Source organism: Nerophis ophidion, linkage group LG20, assembly GCF_033978795.1.
Source record: "Nerophis ophidion isolate RoL-2023_Sa linkage group LG20, RoL_Noph_v1.0, whole genome shotgun sequence".
NCBI classification, from domain to species: Eukaryota; Metazoa; Chordata; class Actinopteri; order Syngnathiformes; family Syngnathidae; genus Nerophis; species Nerophis ophidion.
This window is the reverse complement of record NC_084630.1, coordinates 4,263,432-4,279,993: the sequence shown is the minus strand read 5'-3', so window position 1 is coordinate 4,279,993 and position 16,562 is coordinate 4,263,432. Positions and strand designations below refer to the sequence as shown.

Below are 16,562 nucleotides of genomic sequence, written 5' to 3'. Positions count from 1 at the left end.
CTGGCTCCGCTGTGAACGGGACTCTCGCTGCTGTGTTGGATCCGCTTTGGACTGGACTCTCGCGACTGTGTTGGATCCATTATGGATTGAACTTTCACAGTATCATGTTAGACCCGCTCGACATCCATTGCTTTCCTCCTCTCCAAGGTTCTCATAGTCATCATGGTCACCGACGTCCCACTGGGTCATTATTGTCACCGATGTCCCACTGGGTGTGAGTTTTCCTTGCCCTTATGTGGGCCTACTGAGGATGTCGTGGTGGTTTGTGCAGCCCTTTGAGACACTAGTGATTTAGGGCTATATAAGTAAACATTGATTGATTGATTGATTGATTATGTTCTTAATTGAATAAATTGCAGTAATTTCCAATAAAATGCTAGAATTTCCAAGAGTTTTATGTGGGTTAAGATTAAAGGTGTGACGAGTTTTTGCCAAAGGTCTATCTCTCTGGCGTGAGGGATTGGAACTGCGCAGCAAGTGCTTTTCACACAGCCAATGATCTGAATGATTGTCCAAGCAAAAACAGCTAAACTGTCAATTAAGGACACCGAGTCGTGACAGAAAAGAGCTGTGGACACACTGGATTGTTCCCCTTAGCAGCAAGTCGTCACTGCAGCAGTTCAGACGTAAAACCATACGGCTGAATTATTGATACACTTGACAGTTGTGATATCATAGAAGCACAAGGCCCCGCAAAACTTCTAAAAAAAGGACATGTTCAATCATACTAAAGACAAGTAAAACGTCAGTCAATATAATGCAGGACGTAGCATTTCCAAACAAAAATATGTACACAGAGCGTTGGCACCGTTATGATTGTGGGCTTCATTGCTATAAAAAACATTCCTGTACCAACGCTTTGATCAGACCCTCATTTACATAATTTGGGTTATGCTGTTAAATGGTTGAGTGTTTGCGCTGGTTGTGTTCCCAAAATGCAGAAGGATGCGCTTGTGTAGGTAAAGTGAAGATTTACTTGCATAAATCTTAATACAAACTCTGTCTCCATCCATCCATTTACTACCGCTTATTCCAGATAGGCATCAGCGCCCCCTGCAATCCCAAAGGGAAACTCTGTCTCATGTTTTAGAAATTCGGGTGAAGAGAGGGGCGGAATTTTCTACCGATCACCACCTGGTGGTGAGTTGGGTCCGATGATGGGGTAGGATGCCAGTCAGACCTGGTAGGCCCAAACGCATTGCGATGGTTCACTGGGAACGCCTAGCTGAGTCTCCCGTCAGACAGAATTTCAATTCCCACCTCCGGAAAAACTTTGAACATGTCACAAGGACGGCGGTGGACTCTATTGTTGAGGTGGCCAATCGGAGCTGTGGCCGCAAGGTGGTTGGTGCATGTTGTAGCGGTAATTCCAGAACCTGCTGGTGGAGATGGGGTGCCGTCAAGTTGAAAAAAAAAGTCCTATCGGGTCCTTTTGGCTAATGCGACCCCGAAGGCAGCGCCCAGGTACTGACAGGCCAAAGAGTGCGGCGGCTTTGGCGGTCGCAGAGGCAAAAACTTAGACATGGGAAGAGTTCGGGGAAGCCATAAAGAACGACTTTAGGAAGGCTACGAAGCGATTCTAGACCACCAATCTGCCGCCTCAGGAGGGGGAAGAGATGCACTGCCAACACTGTTGTAGATCGGTGAAGGGAATACTTAGAAGACCTCTTCAATCCCACCTACAGGTTTTCCTATGAGCAAGCAGTGCCGGCGGAATCTGTGGTGAGCTCTCCTATTTCTCGGGCTGAGGTTTGGCAAGGTAGTTAAAAAGCTCCTTGGTGGCCTTCCCCCGCCGGGGGTGGATGTGATTTGCCCGGAGTTCCTAAGGCTCTGGATGCTGTGGGTCTGTCTTGATTGACAAGACTCTGCAACATTGCATGGATATCTGAGTCGGTACCTCTGAATTGAGACACTGAGGTGGTAGTTCCTCTCTTTAAGAAGGGGAACCGGTTGTGGAACTAATGACCAGCTATATACTCTCGGCAGGGTCCTTGAGCGTGCCCAACCAGTATGCATTGTGGACTTGGAGAAGGCATTTGACCATGTCCCTCGGGAAGTCCTGTGGGGAGTGCGCAGAGAGTATGGGGTATCGGACTGTCTTATTGTGGCAGTAAGCTCCCTGTATGATCGGTGTCCGAGCTGGCAATAAGTCTGAACCGTTTCCAGTGAGGGTTGGACTCTGCCAGGGCTTCCCTTTGTCACCAATTCTGTTCAAACCAGCCAGCCGGTTAGAATACAAAACCCAAACAGAAAATCAACACTAAACTAAGAAAACAAACACAAAACGTGTTATGATCTGTTATGACAAGTCGTAACAAGTTCTACCACAGATCCCTCTGTAAAATGTTGTGGGATTTCGCCCTATTACTTATTTGCCATTTATTTTGCCGTAACAAAACAGCAAAGCTCATGGTGACATAAGAAATAGAAGTAAACACCACTTAAAACAACATCAATATGAAACAAAAGGCCGCCCTATTAATGGTTCTACACTAACTGCGCCCAATGATAATGGCCAGTGATTATTTGTAGGTCAAACACTGCTCTACAGCCGTTAAGTAAGCAATAAGGCCACTCAATTGCCCTTAAAACACGATAGGGGCGGGGGGGACTGGGGGGTTGCTGTCTGTCAGTAAACATCTGTTATCTAATCACAGCCATGTGACCTGCCTACATGCATGCAGTGAACACAGAGCCAGCACAGTATGAGCATGGAACAAAAACAGTGGAATTATGAATGTAAAAGAAAAATGCATACAACATAATTAATTTAGGATTAGTAACAACAGTGGAGGAGAGGTGGGATATTTTATAGGGGAACTGCACTATTTTTAAAATGTTGCCTATCCTTCACAATACTTATGTGTGACAATAACACTTACCATATTTTTCGGATTATAAATCGCTCCGGATTATACGTTGCACTGGCCGAAAATGCATAATAAAGAAGGAAAAAAAACATATATACGTCGCACTGGAGTATCCATCCATCCATTTCCTACCACTTATTCCCTTTTGGGGTCGCTGGCGCCTATCTTAGCAACAATCGGGCGGAAGGCGGGGTACACCCTGGACAAGTCGCCACCTCATGGCAGGGCCAACACAGATAGACAGACAACATTCACACTCACATTCACACACTAGGGCCAATTTAGTGTTGCCAATCAACCTATCCCCAGGTGCATGTCTTTGGAGGTGGGAGGAAGCCGGAGTACCCGGAGGGAACCCACGCATTCACGGGGAGAACATGCAAACTCCACACATAAAGATCCCGAGCCTGGATTTGAACCCAGGACTGCAGGACCTTCGTATTGTGAGGCACACGCACTAACCCTTCTGCCACCGTGAAGCCCGCACTGGAGTATAAATCGCATTTTTGGGGGAAATTTATTTGATAAAATTTAACACCAAGAAGAGACGTTTGAAAGGCAATTTAAAATAAATAAAGAATAGTGAACAACAGGCTGAATAAGTGTACGTTATATGACGCATAAATACCCAACTAAGAAGTTGCCTGGTATGTTAACCCAACTCTACATGCCCCTAAAGCTGACCAACACGCCGGATTGTAGTCAGCTGGAGGCGTGTCTTAATGAAATTAAACAATGGATGTCCGCTAACTTTTTGCAACTGAACGCCAAAAAAACGGAAATGCTGATTATCGGTCCTGCTAAACACCGAACTCTATTTAATAATATAACTCTAACATTTGACAATCAAACAAGGCGACACGGTAAAGAATCTGGGTATTATCTTCGACCCAACTCTCTCCTTTGAGGCACACATTAAAAGCGTTACTAAAACGGCCTTCTTTCATCTCCGTAATATCGCTAAAATTCGCTCCATTCTGTCCACTAAAGACGCTGAGATCATTATCCATGCGTTTGTTACGTCTCGTCTCGATTACTGTAACGTATTATTTTCGGGTCTCCCCATGTCTAGCATTAAAAGATTACAGTTGGTACAAAATGCGGCTGCTAGACTTTTGACAAGAACAAGAAAGTTTGATCACATTACGCCTGTACTGTATATACCTTTATATACATATATACATACATATATACCTGCACTGGCTTCCTGTGCACTTAAGATGTGACTTTAAGGTTTTACTACTTACGTATAAAATACTACACGGTCTAGCTCCATCCTATCTTGCCGATTGTATCGTACCATATGTCCCGGCAAGAAATCTGCATTCAAAGGACTCCGGCTTATTAGTGATTCCCAAAGCCCAAAAAAAGTCTGCGGGCTATAGAGCGTTTTCATTTCGGGCTCCAGTACTCTGGAATGCCCTCCCGGTAACAGTTCGAGATGCCACTTCAGTAGAAGCATCCAAGTCTCACCTTAAAACTCATTTGTAAACTCTAGCCTTTAAATAGACTCCCTTTTTAGACCAGTTGATCTGCCGTTTCTTTTCTTTTTCTTCTATGTCCCACTCTCCCTTGTGGAAGGGGTCCGGTCCGATCCGGTGGCCATGTACTGCTTGCCTGTGTATCGGCTGGGGACATCTCTGCGCTGCTGATCCGCCTCCGCTTGGGATGGTTTCCTGCTGGCTCCGCTGTGAACGGGACTCTCGCTGCTGTGTTGGATCCGCTTTGGACTGGACTCTCGCGACTGTGTTGGATCCATTATGGATTGAACTTTCACAGTATCATGTTAGACCCGCTCGACATCCATTGCTTTCCTCCTCTCCAAGGTTCTCATAGTCATCATTGTCACCGACGTCCCACTGGGTGTGAGTTTTCCTTGCCCTTATGTGGGCCTACCGAGGATGTCGTAGTGGTTTGTGCAGCCCTTTGAGACACTAGTGATTTAGGGCTATATAAGTAAACATTGATTGATTGATTGATTGATATTATGGTAAGAGTCATTCAAATAACTACAAGATATAGAACATGCTGTACGTTTACCAAACAATCTGTCACTCCTAATCGCTAAATCCCGTGAAATATTCTTCCTCGATGTCGCTTTTAAACAACTCTGCCAACTCTAAAGGTATGCGCCGCTTCCTCTTGTCGTTTTCTGCTGCATATTTCACTACGTCCATCTTGCAATCGGCAGTACATGATTTCCTTTTCGGTGCCATTTTTGTTCAGCCCTTCTCAGTTTTCAAAGTTACCGCCATTGATGAAATAATCCATTTTAATAGCTACGGCAGTAGCATATAGCAGTTAGCGTTCCATGACCCTCCCTCGCAGAATTCTTATTGGTTGACGTGTATGTGACGATTGCTGACGTTTTCTTCGTCTCTTCCACGAATGAGATAAATAATATTATTTGATAATTTACGGTAATTTGTTATTAATTTCACACATAAGTTGCCCCGGAGTATATGTCGCACCCCTGGCCAAACTATGAAAAAAACTGCGACTTATAGCCAGAAAAGTACGGTATGTCTTTCTCTTCTCTCCATTCTAATTCTAATTAGTAGATAGACACTGGCAAGAGGTGACTAACAGTGCAGGTAATGAGGATTTGATGTATTCCACCTATACAGCCCTCTAAAAACCAAAACAATTATTTTGGGGTGTATTAGTTTATTAGTTTATTAAGGATCCCCATTAGTCTACACCGCAGTGGAGACTATTCTTCCTGGGGTCCAGGCAAAAAACATCACACAACCACAGAACAAACGATTAAAATGCAGTACAACATGAACCAATAATAAATTGTCATAATACAAAAATAGCAACAACAAAGAACCAAAAAATACTAATAAATGTTGTTACATAATAATTTTCATACCAAAGATAAAAATAGCTATATAAAAATAGATATACTGTATACATTTTTGCAAAAATAAAACAAAGAACCAATGGCCTAAAATATACACATTTGTGTACCAAAGACAAACAATAAGTGACGAAAAAAGTATCATCCATCCATTTTCTGCTGCTTATCCCATAATCAATAAAATACTCAATAGTCAATAAAAACAGTCATGACATTAGGTACAATCTAAAATAATCTCTTTACGCAATACTTCTCCTTTTAGTTTATTCTTAAAGCCCACCATGCTGGTGATTGATAGGTGCATTGATTTCCTTCAACAACAACAACTAATTATGGAAGACTTTGAAAGGGCCAGTAATGACTACTTTGAGGACAAATGATGATCCAGACCCATATCTTTCGGAGCTTGAATATCCAGAAGATGAGGTACACGTTTTAAAAGCTGAGTGCTCGGCTGATTTAGCTATAGTGAAACACTAAGAATCATGTCGCAGTATTGCTATCTGGTGGATTCCAGATGTACTGGACTCCCACATATTTTTTTTAAATTAATTTAGCAATTCAATAATCATACCCACTCGACATCCATTGGCAGCCGATCACTCTGGAAGGAGAGTTCCTACATCTGCCGAACCTTCTCAAGGTTTCTTCTTTTTCTCCAGTTGGGTTCTTTTGCGTTTGTCCTGGCTCGGACGTGGGTTTGGATCAGGGAATGTTGTTTTAAGCTTGTAAAGCCCTTTGAGACACTTGTGATAAAGGGCTACATAAATAAACGGTAATTGATTGATTAAGTGCTAAGCAGGAAATACAAACTACGAACATAATAAAACAATCACTTTCCAAACAATGTCAACTATCACTAGGATGCAGACTGATGGGATGTTTGTATCTTTCAACACTAGACTTATTTGATTCTAGCGGGAACTCTCATTCAACCCTTCTTCGATTACGCTTGCACCTCCTGGTACCCCAGCACCTCCAAAACCCTCAAATCTAGACTCCAAACATCCCAGAATAAGCTAATCCGGTTACTTTTAGACCTCCACCCCAGATCACAGCTCAATCCAACCCACTTCTCCAAAGTGGGCTGGCTCAGGGTGGAGGACAGAGTAAAACAACTTGCACTGAGCCTAGTCTATAAAATTCGCTACACCTCCTTGATACCGAAGTACATGTCAAATTACTTCCTTAACGTAAATGACCGCCATAACCACAACACCAGGGGGAGCTCCACACACCACGTTAAACCCAGATTCCGATCTAACAAAGGTCTTTACTCATTCTCTTTCTATGCCACATCAATGTGGAATGCACTCCCAACAGGTGTAAAAGTAAGTGCATCTCTATATTCCTTCAAAAGCGCTCTAAAACAACACCTCCAGGCAACTTCAACACTTTACTAATACCCTCCTCCATTCACATCCCATCTCCCCGGATTGTAAACAACTCAAATGTACTTCTAATGTATATACTTGTTCTTATGCTATGTGAACTCACTATGTTCTCTGCTGGCTGTACATATCCTACTAAATAAGACCTACACTGTTTCAATGTCCACATTTCTCTGTTGATGCAATTGTTGATGACTGAAGTTCTGATATCAACCAAAGCTCCTCATCCCACCCCCCGGATTGTAAATAATGTAAATAATTCAATGTACATACTATGATGATTAACTTGTGTGATGACTGTATTATGTTGATAGTATATATTTGTACCATGAATTGATTAGCGTGGACCCCGACTTAAACAAGTTGAAAAACTTATTGGGGTGTTACCATTTAGTGGTCAATTGTACGGAATATGTACTGTACTGTGCATTCTACTAATAAAAGTATCAATCAATCAATCAATCAATTGATGATCATCATAATCCTCACTCCCCAAGTAAAACCATCAAAGTGGGAGCAAACGAGCATATTGTTGTGTCTTCCTTGCAATGTCAGAATCAGAAATAATTTATTCATCCAGGAAGGAAAATTCAGAAACTAACTTTGGATCTGAGTTAGTTGTCAACTTCTCAGCTTATAGTAGACGTTTTACAGTAAATACTAGAGGTTAGAAACTTTTACCAACTCAAAGGCCGAGTATGTCAAGGGCTGCAGTAGTTCCTCCATGATCAGAGCGCTGTGTAACTAAAAGTAGTTCCTCTGTGTTAGTTCTTACAATAACAATGTTGCGAGCGCTTGGTTAATATGCAGGTCACAGCATGTAAATGGAAAATTGTTGGTGTTTTTTTGTATGTTTTTTTAGAGCTTTATAGGCGTGATGCAAGACTCTCATTAACTAATTTGTTAGTCATCTCTTGCTAGCATTATAATAGAGAAAGACTGTCAGCGTGTGGACTTTGGGGTGTTTGTTTTTCCGAGATGCAAGTAAAGTTGGATCGGACATCGCTTGGAAGTAAATACATAATTTTATATAAGGTAAAAAACAAAAGGCGCGCACAAAGGCGGAGAACAAACTTGCCTAATGAAACAAATACTAGCACTTGGGCAAAAAACTATGAACACGAAACAAACAAACACTGTGACAAGAATACACAAAACTTACGTGGCAAGAAACGAGCAGCAAGAAGCTATGGCTGCATGACAATGGCATGAGTAGTAGGGATATCAAATAGAATGGGTGTCCAGGAGGTAATGTCGCCAGGCCGACTGCCTGGCAACTGCAAGCTTAAATACTACCGACCTGATTAGTGACAGGTGCGCGAGTGCAAAACGTGAGAAAGGTGAAACTAATGAATAGTCATGGAAACAAAACAAGCAAGAGTGTGACGGTTGGGTCGCATGGTGATGCGGAGTCGTTCTCTCAAGGACGCAGCTTGAAGGTAAGAGTAAATGATTTATTTAAGAATACAACAAACTATGAAAAAGAAAAACTTACTCAAAGCACAAAAGACAAAACAAAAGAGCTAGCATGGGAGCTAGAGGAATATCAAGGCCTAGTGCGGAAGCTAGCAAAAGCAGAACTGGTAACACAAACTACGAAGCCAGACGGAATGAACGAAGGAGGCGGGCTTAAATCAAGACAGTAATCAGAAAAACAGGTGTGCGTCTGGAACACACGGCGGGTGAAAATAATACGTTACCATGGTGACCAAACTAACTCACAGGTGCACAAACAATAACAAAGGGAGTCCAAACTAACAGAAAACACCAACAGACCCAAAAATCCAAATCACAATATGATCCGGGCAGCGGATCACAACAATGAGTGCACAACCAGGAACTAAAAAGAGTCCAAAAAACAAACAGCACATGGCCAAACAAAAACATGATCAACAGACATGACAAAGACGCGTGTTCTTGTCTCACATTAGGGATTGAAAATTATGGACAAAATAAAAAAAAAAAAAGTGTTTCATACAGTAAGTGTGTCTTTGTAAATGTGAGGCATTAAATATGGAGAAGATAGCTTTTGTTATGCCGCAATTCATGTTTTTTTTCCACTTCCTGAGCTTGAATAGAGATACAGGATACAGCTAGGCGAAAGAGAGTACTAAAAAAAGCCTGAAGGGTAAATCATGGGGGGTGGCTGGATTAAAATCCGCCTGCAAGAAGATGCAGTTGGGTGATTGTTCACAACAGGAGACATTCTGGTTTTATTATTCTGTCATTGCTGGGCACGTCCAATAAGAACTTAACCAGTAGACCAGTAAAAAGTAAACATTCACTCCAGTTCTGTGAGACAGGGTGTCTTCAAAACATGCTGAGTGAGTGGAAAGTGTTGTTAACAGTCACAAATAAAGAAAGAATTGCTTTTCACCTTGAGCGTGAAAGTAACAGAACAAGCAGCAGCTCTTTGCAGCAGCTTTCAGCAGCTTGGATGTTGTCATCCTGTGACCAAACTTAATACAGTGACAGTCACACAAGTCAAGTGTAAAGTGAGCAAGGAGATATCTGTGGAACACTGACGAGTGCGTGTCGACATCGGAGTTTGAGCAGCGTGCTTGTCTCAAAGCCAGCAAAAGCCAATTAGGACACATCATGGCAAAGGTACAGCAAATGCTCGTCACACCTTTTATGTGAGAATGTGAGTAACATAGCAACAACAATTATGTTAAAAGAGGAAAAGCTTTGTGGGAAATCAGATTTATTGTAAACATCTACTGTTTTTTATATGCTAATCAAATTGTGCATTATTTTATTTGAATATGATATAATGAGTAAATATTAGCTAATTATGAGCAATCTGTATCCTGCAGAGGCCAACAGCAGCAGATTTGTCGTGTGTGTTAAATTATCATCGCAATAAGACCACAACAGGCGAGTAGGATCAAATACAATAGCGCTATAATATCTAGTAGACCTGCACTGCAACATCAATCACTACGAACATAATCAAACAATCCCTTAGGGCCTGATCTACTAAAGCAGGGGTGCCCACACTTTTTCTGCAGGCGAGCTACTTTTCAATTGACCAACTCGAGGGGATCTACCTCATTTATATTTATTTATTTATGAAAGAGACATTTTTGTAAACAAGTTAAATGTGTTTAATGATAATACAAGCATGTGTAACACATATAGATGTCTTTCTTTCACAAAGACAAGAATATAAGTTGGTGTATTACCTGATTCTGATGACTTGCATTGATTGGAATCAGACAGTAATGATGATAACGCCCACATTTTCAAATGGAGGAGAAAAAAAGTTGTCCTTTCTGTACAATACCACATGAAAGTGGTTGGTTTTTGGCATCTAATTCATCCAGCTTCCATACACTTTACAAGAAAAACATTGGCGGCAAATTCCGTAGCTTGCTTGATTGACATTCACGGCACCCGAGGGTCTTGTGAGATGACGCTGGCTGCTGCCAGTTCATTATTATGAAAAAATGACAGAGAGGAAGGCGAGAAACACTTTTTATTTCAACAGACTTTCGCGCCGTCCCTTCCGTCAAAACTCTAAAGGCCGACTGCACATTTCCTATCTTCACAATAAAAGCCCTGCTTCATGCTGCCTGCGCTAACAAAACAAGAGTCTCGGAAAGCTGGCGTGCACAAGTGATGTGCACGCCAGCTTTATGAGGGATCGCTTGTGCACGCCAGTTTTCCGAGACTCTGTATTTAGTTAGCGCAGGCAGCATGAAGCAGGGCTTTTATTGTGAAGATAGGAAATGTGCAGTCGGCCTTTAGTTTTGACGGAAGGTACGGCGCGAGAATCTGTTGAAATAAAAAGTGTTTCTCGCCTTCCTCTCGGTCATATTTTCATAATAATGATCTTGCAGCAGCCAGCGTCATCTCACAAGACCCTCCGGTACCGTGAATGTCATTTAAGTGATGTCTTGGTGAAGATTGATGATCACAAATTTTTAGGTCTATTTTGTTTTTAAAAGCCTGGCTGGAGATCGACTGACACACCCCCCGCGGTCGACTGGTAGCTCGCGATCGACGTAATGGGCACCCCTGTACTAAAGGGTTGCGCAAAGCTGATCTACTAAACGTGTGCAAAGTGGATTGCGTCTTTTAAGTGAGCAGACCAATTTTGCATCTGCGTGTGTGTCAAGTTGACACATATTTGGACTGACATAAATTAAAAATATTAGGCAAAACGTCTATTCAGCAACATCTTGTTATAATTCTATACATGCTTATACTTTTATTAAACTCCTTAAACACGGTAACAAAAATAGTCTGTTTCACAAATAAATACATATATATATGTATATGTATATACAGTGGGGCGAAAAAGTATTTAGTCAGCCAGCGATTGTGCAAGTTCTCCCACTTAAAATGATGACAGAGGTCTGTAATTTTCATCATAGGTACACTTCAACTGTGAGAGACAGAATGTGAAAAAAAAATCCGGGAATTCACATTGTAAGAATTTTAAAGAATTTATTTGTAAATTATGGTGGAAAATAAGTATTTGGTCAACCATTCAAAGCTCTCACTGATGGAAGGTTTTGGCTCAAAATCTCACGATACATGGCCCCATTCATTCTTTCCTTAACACGGATCAATCGTCCTGTCCTCTTAGCAGAAAAACAGCCTCAAAGCATGATGTTTCCACCCTCATGCTTCACAGTAGGTATGGTGTTCTTGGGATACAACTCAGTATTCTTCTTCCTCCAAACACGACGAGTTGAGTTTATACCACAAAGTTCTATTTTGGTTTCATCTGACCACATGACATTCTCCCAATCCTCTGCTGTATCATCCATGTATCCATTTTGGTATAAACTCAACTCCTCGTGTTTGGAGGAAGAAGAATACTGAGTTGCATCCCAAGTACACCATAACTACTGTGAAGCATGGGGGTGGAAACATCATGCTTTGGGGCTGTTTTTCTGCTAAGGGGACAGGACGATTGATCCGTCTTAAGGAAAGAATGAATGAGGCCATGTATCGTGAGATTTTTAGCCAAAACCTCCTTCCATCAGTGAGAGCTTTGAAGGGTTGACCAGATACTTATTTTCCACCATAATTAACAAATAAATTCTTTAAAATTCCTACAATGTGAATTCCTGGATTTTTTTTCACATTCCGTCTCTCACAGTTGAAGTGTACCTATGATGAAAATTACAGACCTCTGTCATCATTTTAAGTGGGAGAACTTGCACAATCGGTGGCTGACTAAATACTTTTTTGCCCTACTGTATATATATATATATATATATATATATATATATTATTATACATATACATACACACATATGTGTGTGTGTGTGTGTATATATGTGTGTGAATATGTACAATAATTTATATATGTATGTATATGTGTTTGTGTGTGTGTGTATACATATATATATATATATATATATATATATATATATATATATATATATATACACACACACATATATATGTGTAGGTATGTATATATATATATATATACATGTATGTATGTACATATATATATATGTGTGTGTATGTATATATATGTATGTATATATATATATGTGTTTGTGTGTGTGTATATATATATAAATACATACACATATATATGTGTAGGTATGTGTATATATATATATATGTGTGTGTATGTATATATATATGTATGTGTATATATATATATATATATATATATATATATATATATATATGTGTGTGTGTGTATATATATATATATACATAAATACATACACACATATATATATATGTGTATGTATATATAGGTGTGTGTATATATATGTATGTATATGTGTGTTTATATATATATATATATGTAGATGTATATAGATATGTATGTATATGTATGTATATGAATATATATGTATGTATATATACATATACATGAAGATGAGGAAGATCACCTCGACTTGGTCATTTAAAAAAGTAGTGCACCTGCTGATAAAGTGTGGGCACCCCTGACCTACAGTATTAACTTAAATCATGTACAGTACAGACTTGCTACAAACTTACCCGCCAAGAAACAAACCCTCCATAGGCCCGAGTGAAGGGACATGCGTATTTCGGTGCTCTGGTTGAGTGGGAGGATGACACCTTCCTCCAGGTAGAGCCAGTAGTCGGTGCTCACGGCGATGCCCAACAGGCCCAGGCCGCAAACGGCGAACACGCTGCTCAGCAACGTCAGCGCCTTCCTGCCACATAGGCTCATACCACAGCCTCAGGAGCAAAGGGGCGCCGCCAGCAGAAAGTGGAGCTAGGCAGAAAAGAAACAAAACATTGACCTGATTGCCTGTAAGATGAGCTAAGTCCTTTATTAGTGAGTCGGCATGGCAGAAGGTGTACATTATGCATTATGTGAACTTGTAATACTAAACAGTGAAGTGGTTCATATGTTTCACAGTTGGCAGAAGATTGGGCGCTGCAAAGCTTGGCACAGGATTTGCTGTTGAATGGAATTGATTTTACATAATGAGATCTCAGCATGCCGCAGTATTAAGCGCTCACTATGAGACTGAAAAGATTATGGGGAAGGATTTTTAACCCTCAGTCCGCTTGTGCTTCTCTCTTTTTGTGCGACAAGGAGATTTCCATTAGGATAATACCTCAGGAGAACTAAGTTAAATGGATATTGGAGCAGGGAAGACACAAATATTTTTACAATCTGAAAACCTGAAGGCCTAAAAGGTTGTATAATTTGGAAGTTTGGTGAACTCCTATAAAAACTCATCAGGGCTACCGTATTTTCCGAACCATAGGGTGCACCAAATTATAAGGCGCACTGCTGATGAATGGTATATTTCTGATCTGCTTTCATATATAAGGCGCACCGGATTATAGGGCGCATTAAAGGAGTCATTTTATTTATTTATTTTTTTCAGGGACGGCGTGGCGCAGTGGGAGAGTGGCCGTGCGCAAACCGAGGGTCACTGGTTCAAATCCCACCTAGAACCAACCTTGTCACGTCCGTTGTGTCCTGAGCAAGACACTTCACCCTTGCTCCTGATGGGTGCTGGTTGGCGCCTTGCATGGCAGCTCCATCCATCAGTGTGTGAATGTGTGTGTGAATGGGTAAATGTGGAAGTAGTGTCAAAGCGCTTTGAGTACCTTGAAGGTAGAAAAGCGCTATACAAGTACAACCCATTTATCATTTAAATGTGAAGCAAATTCTTGTGGCCTACATAACATTTAATGGTGGTTCTTTGGTCAAAATGTTGCATAGATTATGTTTTTGATTATGTTTTACAGACCATCTTCAGCCACTTTCTACATCCGGATGCGCCGTTTTGTGGGCGGTCTTATTTACGTGGCTCACCTTCGGCAGCGTCTTCTCACCGTCATCTTTGTTGTAGCGGTGTAGCGTGCAAGGACGGGGGTGGAAGAAGTGTCAAGAGATGGCGCTAACTGTTTTAGTGACATTCAGACTTTACTTCAATCAGTAACGGAGCAGCATCTCGTCATCCGGAAACAACACCAGAAATGTGTCCCGTGAAAAAACGTCCGACCGGAACTTTATTGAATTGTATTGAATTATATTTATATAGCGCTTTTCTCTAGTGACTCAAAGCGCTTTACATAGTGAAACCCAATATCTAAGTTACATTTAAACCAGTGTGGGTGGCACTGGGAGCAGGTGGGTAAAGTGCCTTGCCCAAGGACACAACGGCAGTGACTAGAATGGCGGAAGCGGGAATCGAACCTGCAACCCTCAAGTTGCTGGCACGGCCACTCTACCAACCGAGCTATGCCGCCCCATAACTAAAGGTCCTTGGTAAGAAACTGTTTTAGCACTTTCATGGCGAGTTTACTGACTACTTACTAAGAACTGTACAATACTTTATATTAGAAATGGTAACAGCGGAGGATGAATGTCACATAAGAAGATAGAGAAAAAGAAGAAGCTTATTGACTACGGTGACTCCAAAGGCGGATGCGCACACTTTTTCAGGATTTATGCAGATCCCAAATACAGATCAACAGGTACCAGAAGGTAAGAAAAGTTGCTTCAATCAATGTTTACTTATATAGCCCTAAATCACTAGTGTCTCAAAGGGCTGCACAAACCACTACGACATCCTCGGTAGGCCCACATAAGGGCAAGGAAAACTCACACCCAGTGGGACGTCGGTGACAATGATGACTATGAGAACCTTGGAGAGGACGAAAGCAATGGATGTCGAGCGGGTCTAACATGATACTGTGAGAGTTCAACCCATAATGGATCCAACACAGTCGCGAGAGTCCAGTCCAAAGCGGATCCACCACAGCAGCAAGAGTCCCGTTCACAGCGGAGCCAGCAGGAAACCATCCCAAGCGGAGGCGGATCAGCAGCGCAGAGATGTCCCCAGCCGATACACAGGCAAGCAGTACATGGCCACCGGATCGGACCGGCTTGTGCATAATATTTTGAAACAAAACGCCGGCTAATATCTTACATACACACACCGTAATAATGCTCGTATGTTGAAGCACATCTAACGGTGCAGTCTACACTTATCTCTTATGTTTGACTGCCATCTACTGGTCACACCTATTACACTTACCCTTACATTAGGCGCACCGGCTTATAAGGCGCACAGTTGAGTTTTGAGAGAGAGAGAAAATGTTAAGTGCGCCTTATAGTCCGCAAAATACGTCAATGTGTGAAACGTCAAATTAGTCAGGATTTAAAGGAGCTATTGCTTAAGTGTATTTTTTTTTGTTGGTATTTTTGTGTTTTTTTCAAGGCCATCACATAAAGGTAAAACTGATGGCAAATCAAAAGTGTGATGACTACCGCAGAACCAGGGATGGAATCTAATGCAAAGGGGGCACTACTGTACCTGGCTTCTTAGGACATCAAGTTAACTGCAAATGTTTGATTTCAAAGGGATTCACATATATGATAAATATTATATACAGTACATGTCTGTGTAACAGTTAAATTTGTCAAATGCTGGTACAGTCAATAGGTTTCAGGTTGGTGACAAGAATGCTTCTGCTCACTGCTCCCCTCACCTCCCAGGGGGGGATCAAGGGTCAAATGCAGAGAATAATTTCGCCACACCTAGTGTGTGTGTGACAATCATTGGTACTTTAACTTTATTTTCCATTGGGAAAAATGTTAATTACATACGATTGGTATCTTGGAACAGTGTTGTTACATGTAGAATTTCATGACAACATAAGTATGACGTGGCAACATGAAATTGCTAACATGGAGTGTGAATCAATATTATGATAAATGTAAGTCCATATTCAAGTTGACGGTCCAAATTTTACAGGCCTATTTTTGTATTCCGTGTGGCTCCGTCTGGTGCAAAAATAAGCTAATTGCAAACATGAATAGATTTGCAGGCGTGGAGGCGCCAAGTAATCTGCTTGTTTGTGGTTATTTTTAGCAGAGATGAAAGCCAAGTCTTACATCTTGCAACCTTAACATTGACTATACACATCTAAAAAGGACCCACTCATAAAAGTATCATAAGTCAGCAA

At 41.3% G+C, this 16,562-nt stretch overlaps 1 protein-coding gene across 2 annotated transcripts in view; it reads right to left on the bottom strand.

Moving 5' to 3' along the window:
- The window catches only part of LOC133538658 (voltage-dependent calcium channel gamma-5 subunit), a 65,599-nt gene that overhangs the window by 22,382 nt on the left and 26,655 nt on the right, over positions 1 to 16,562 (bottom strand). For both annotated transcript variants that reach the window (XM_061880343.1, XM_061880344.1), the window contains exon 2: positions 13,104 to 13,344. In XM_061880343.1, coding sequence (XP_061736327.1) covers positions 13,104 to 13,299 — 196 coding nt within the window. In that variant the 5' untranslated portion in view covers positions 13,300 to 13,344. The remainder of the gene's footprint in view (positions 1 to 13,103; positions 13,345 to 16,562) is intronic.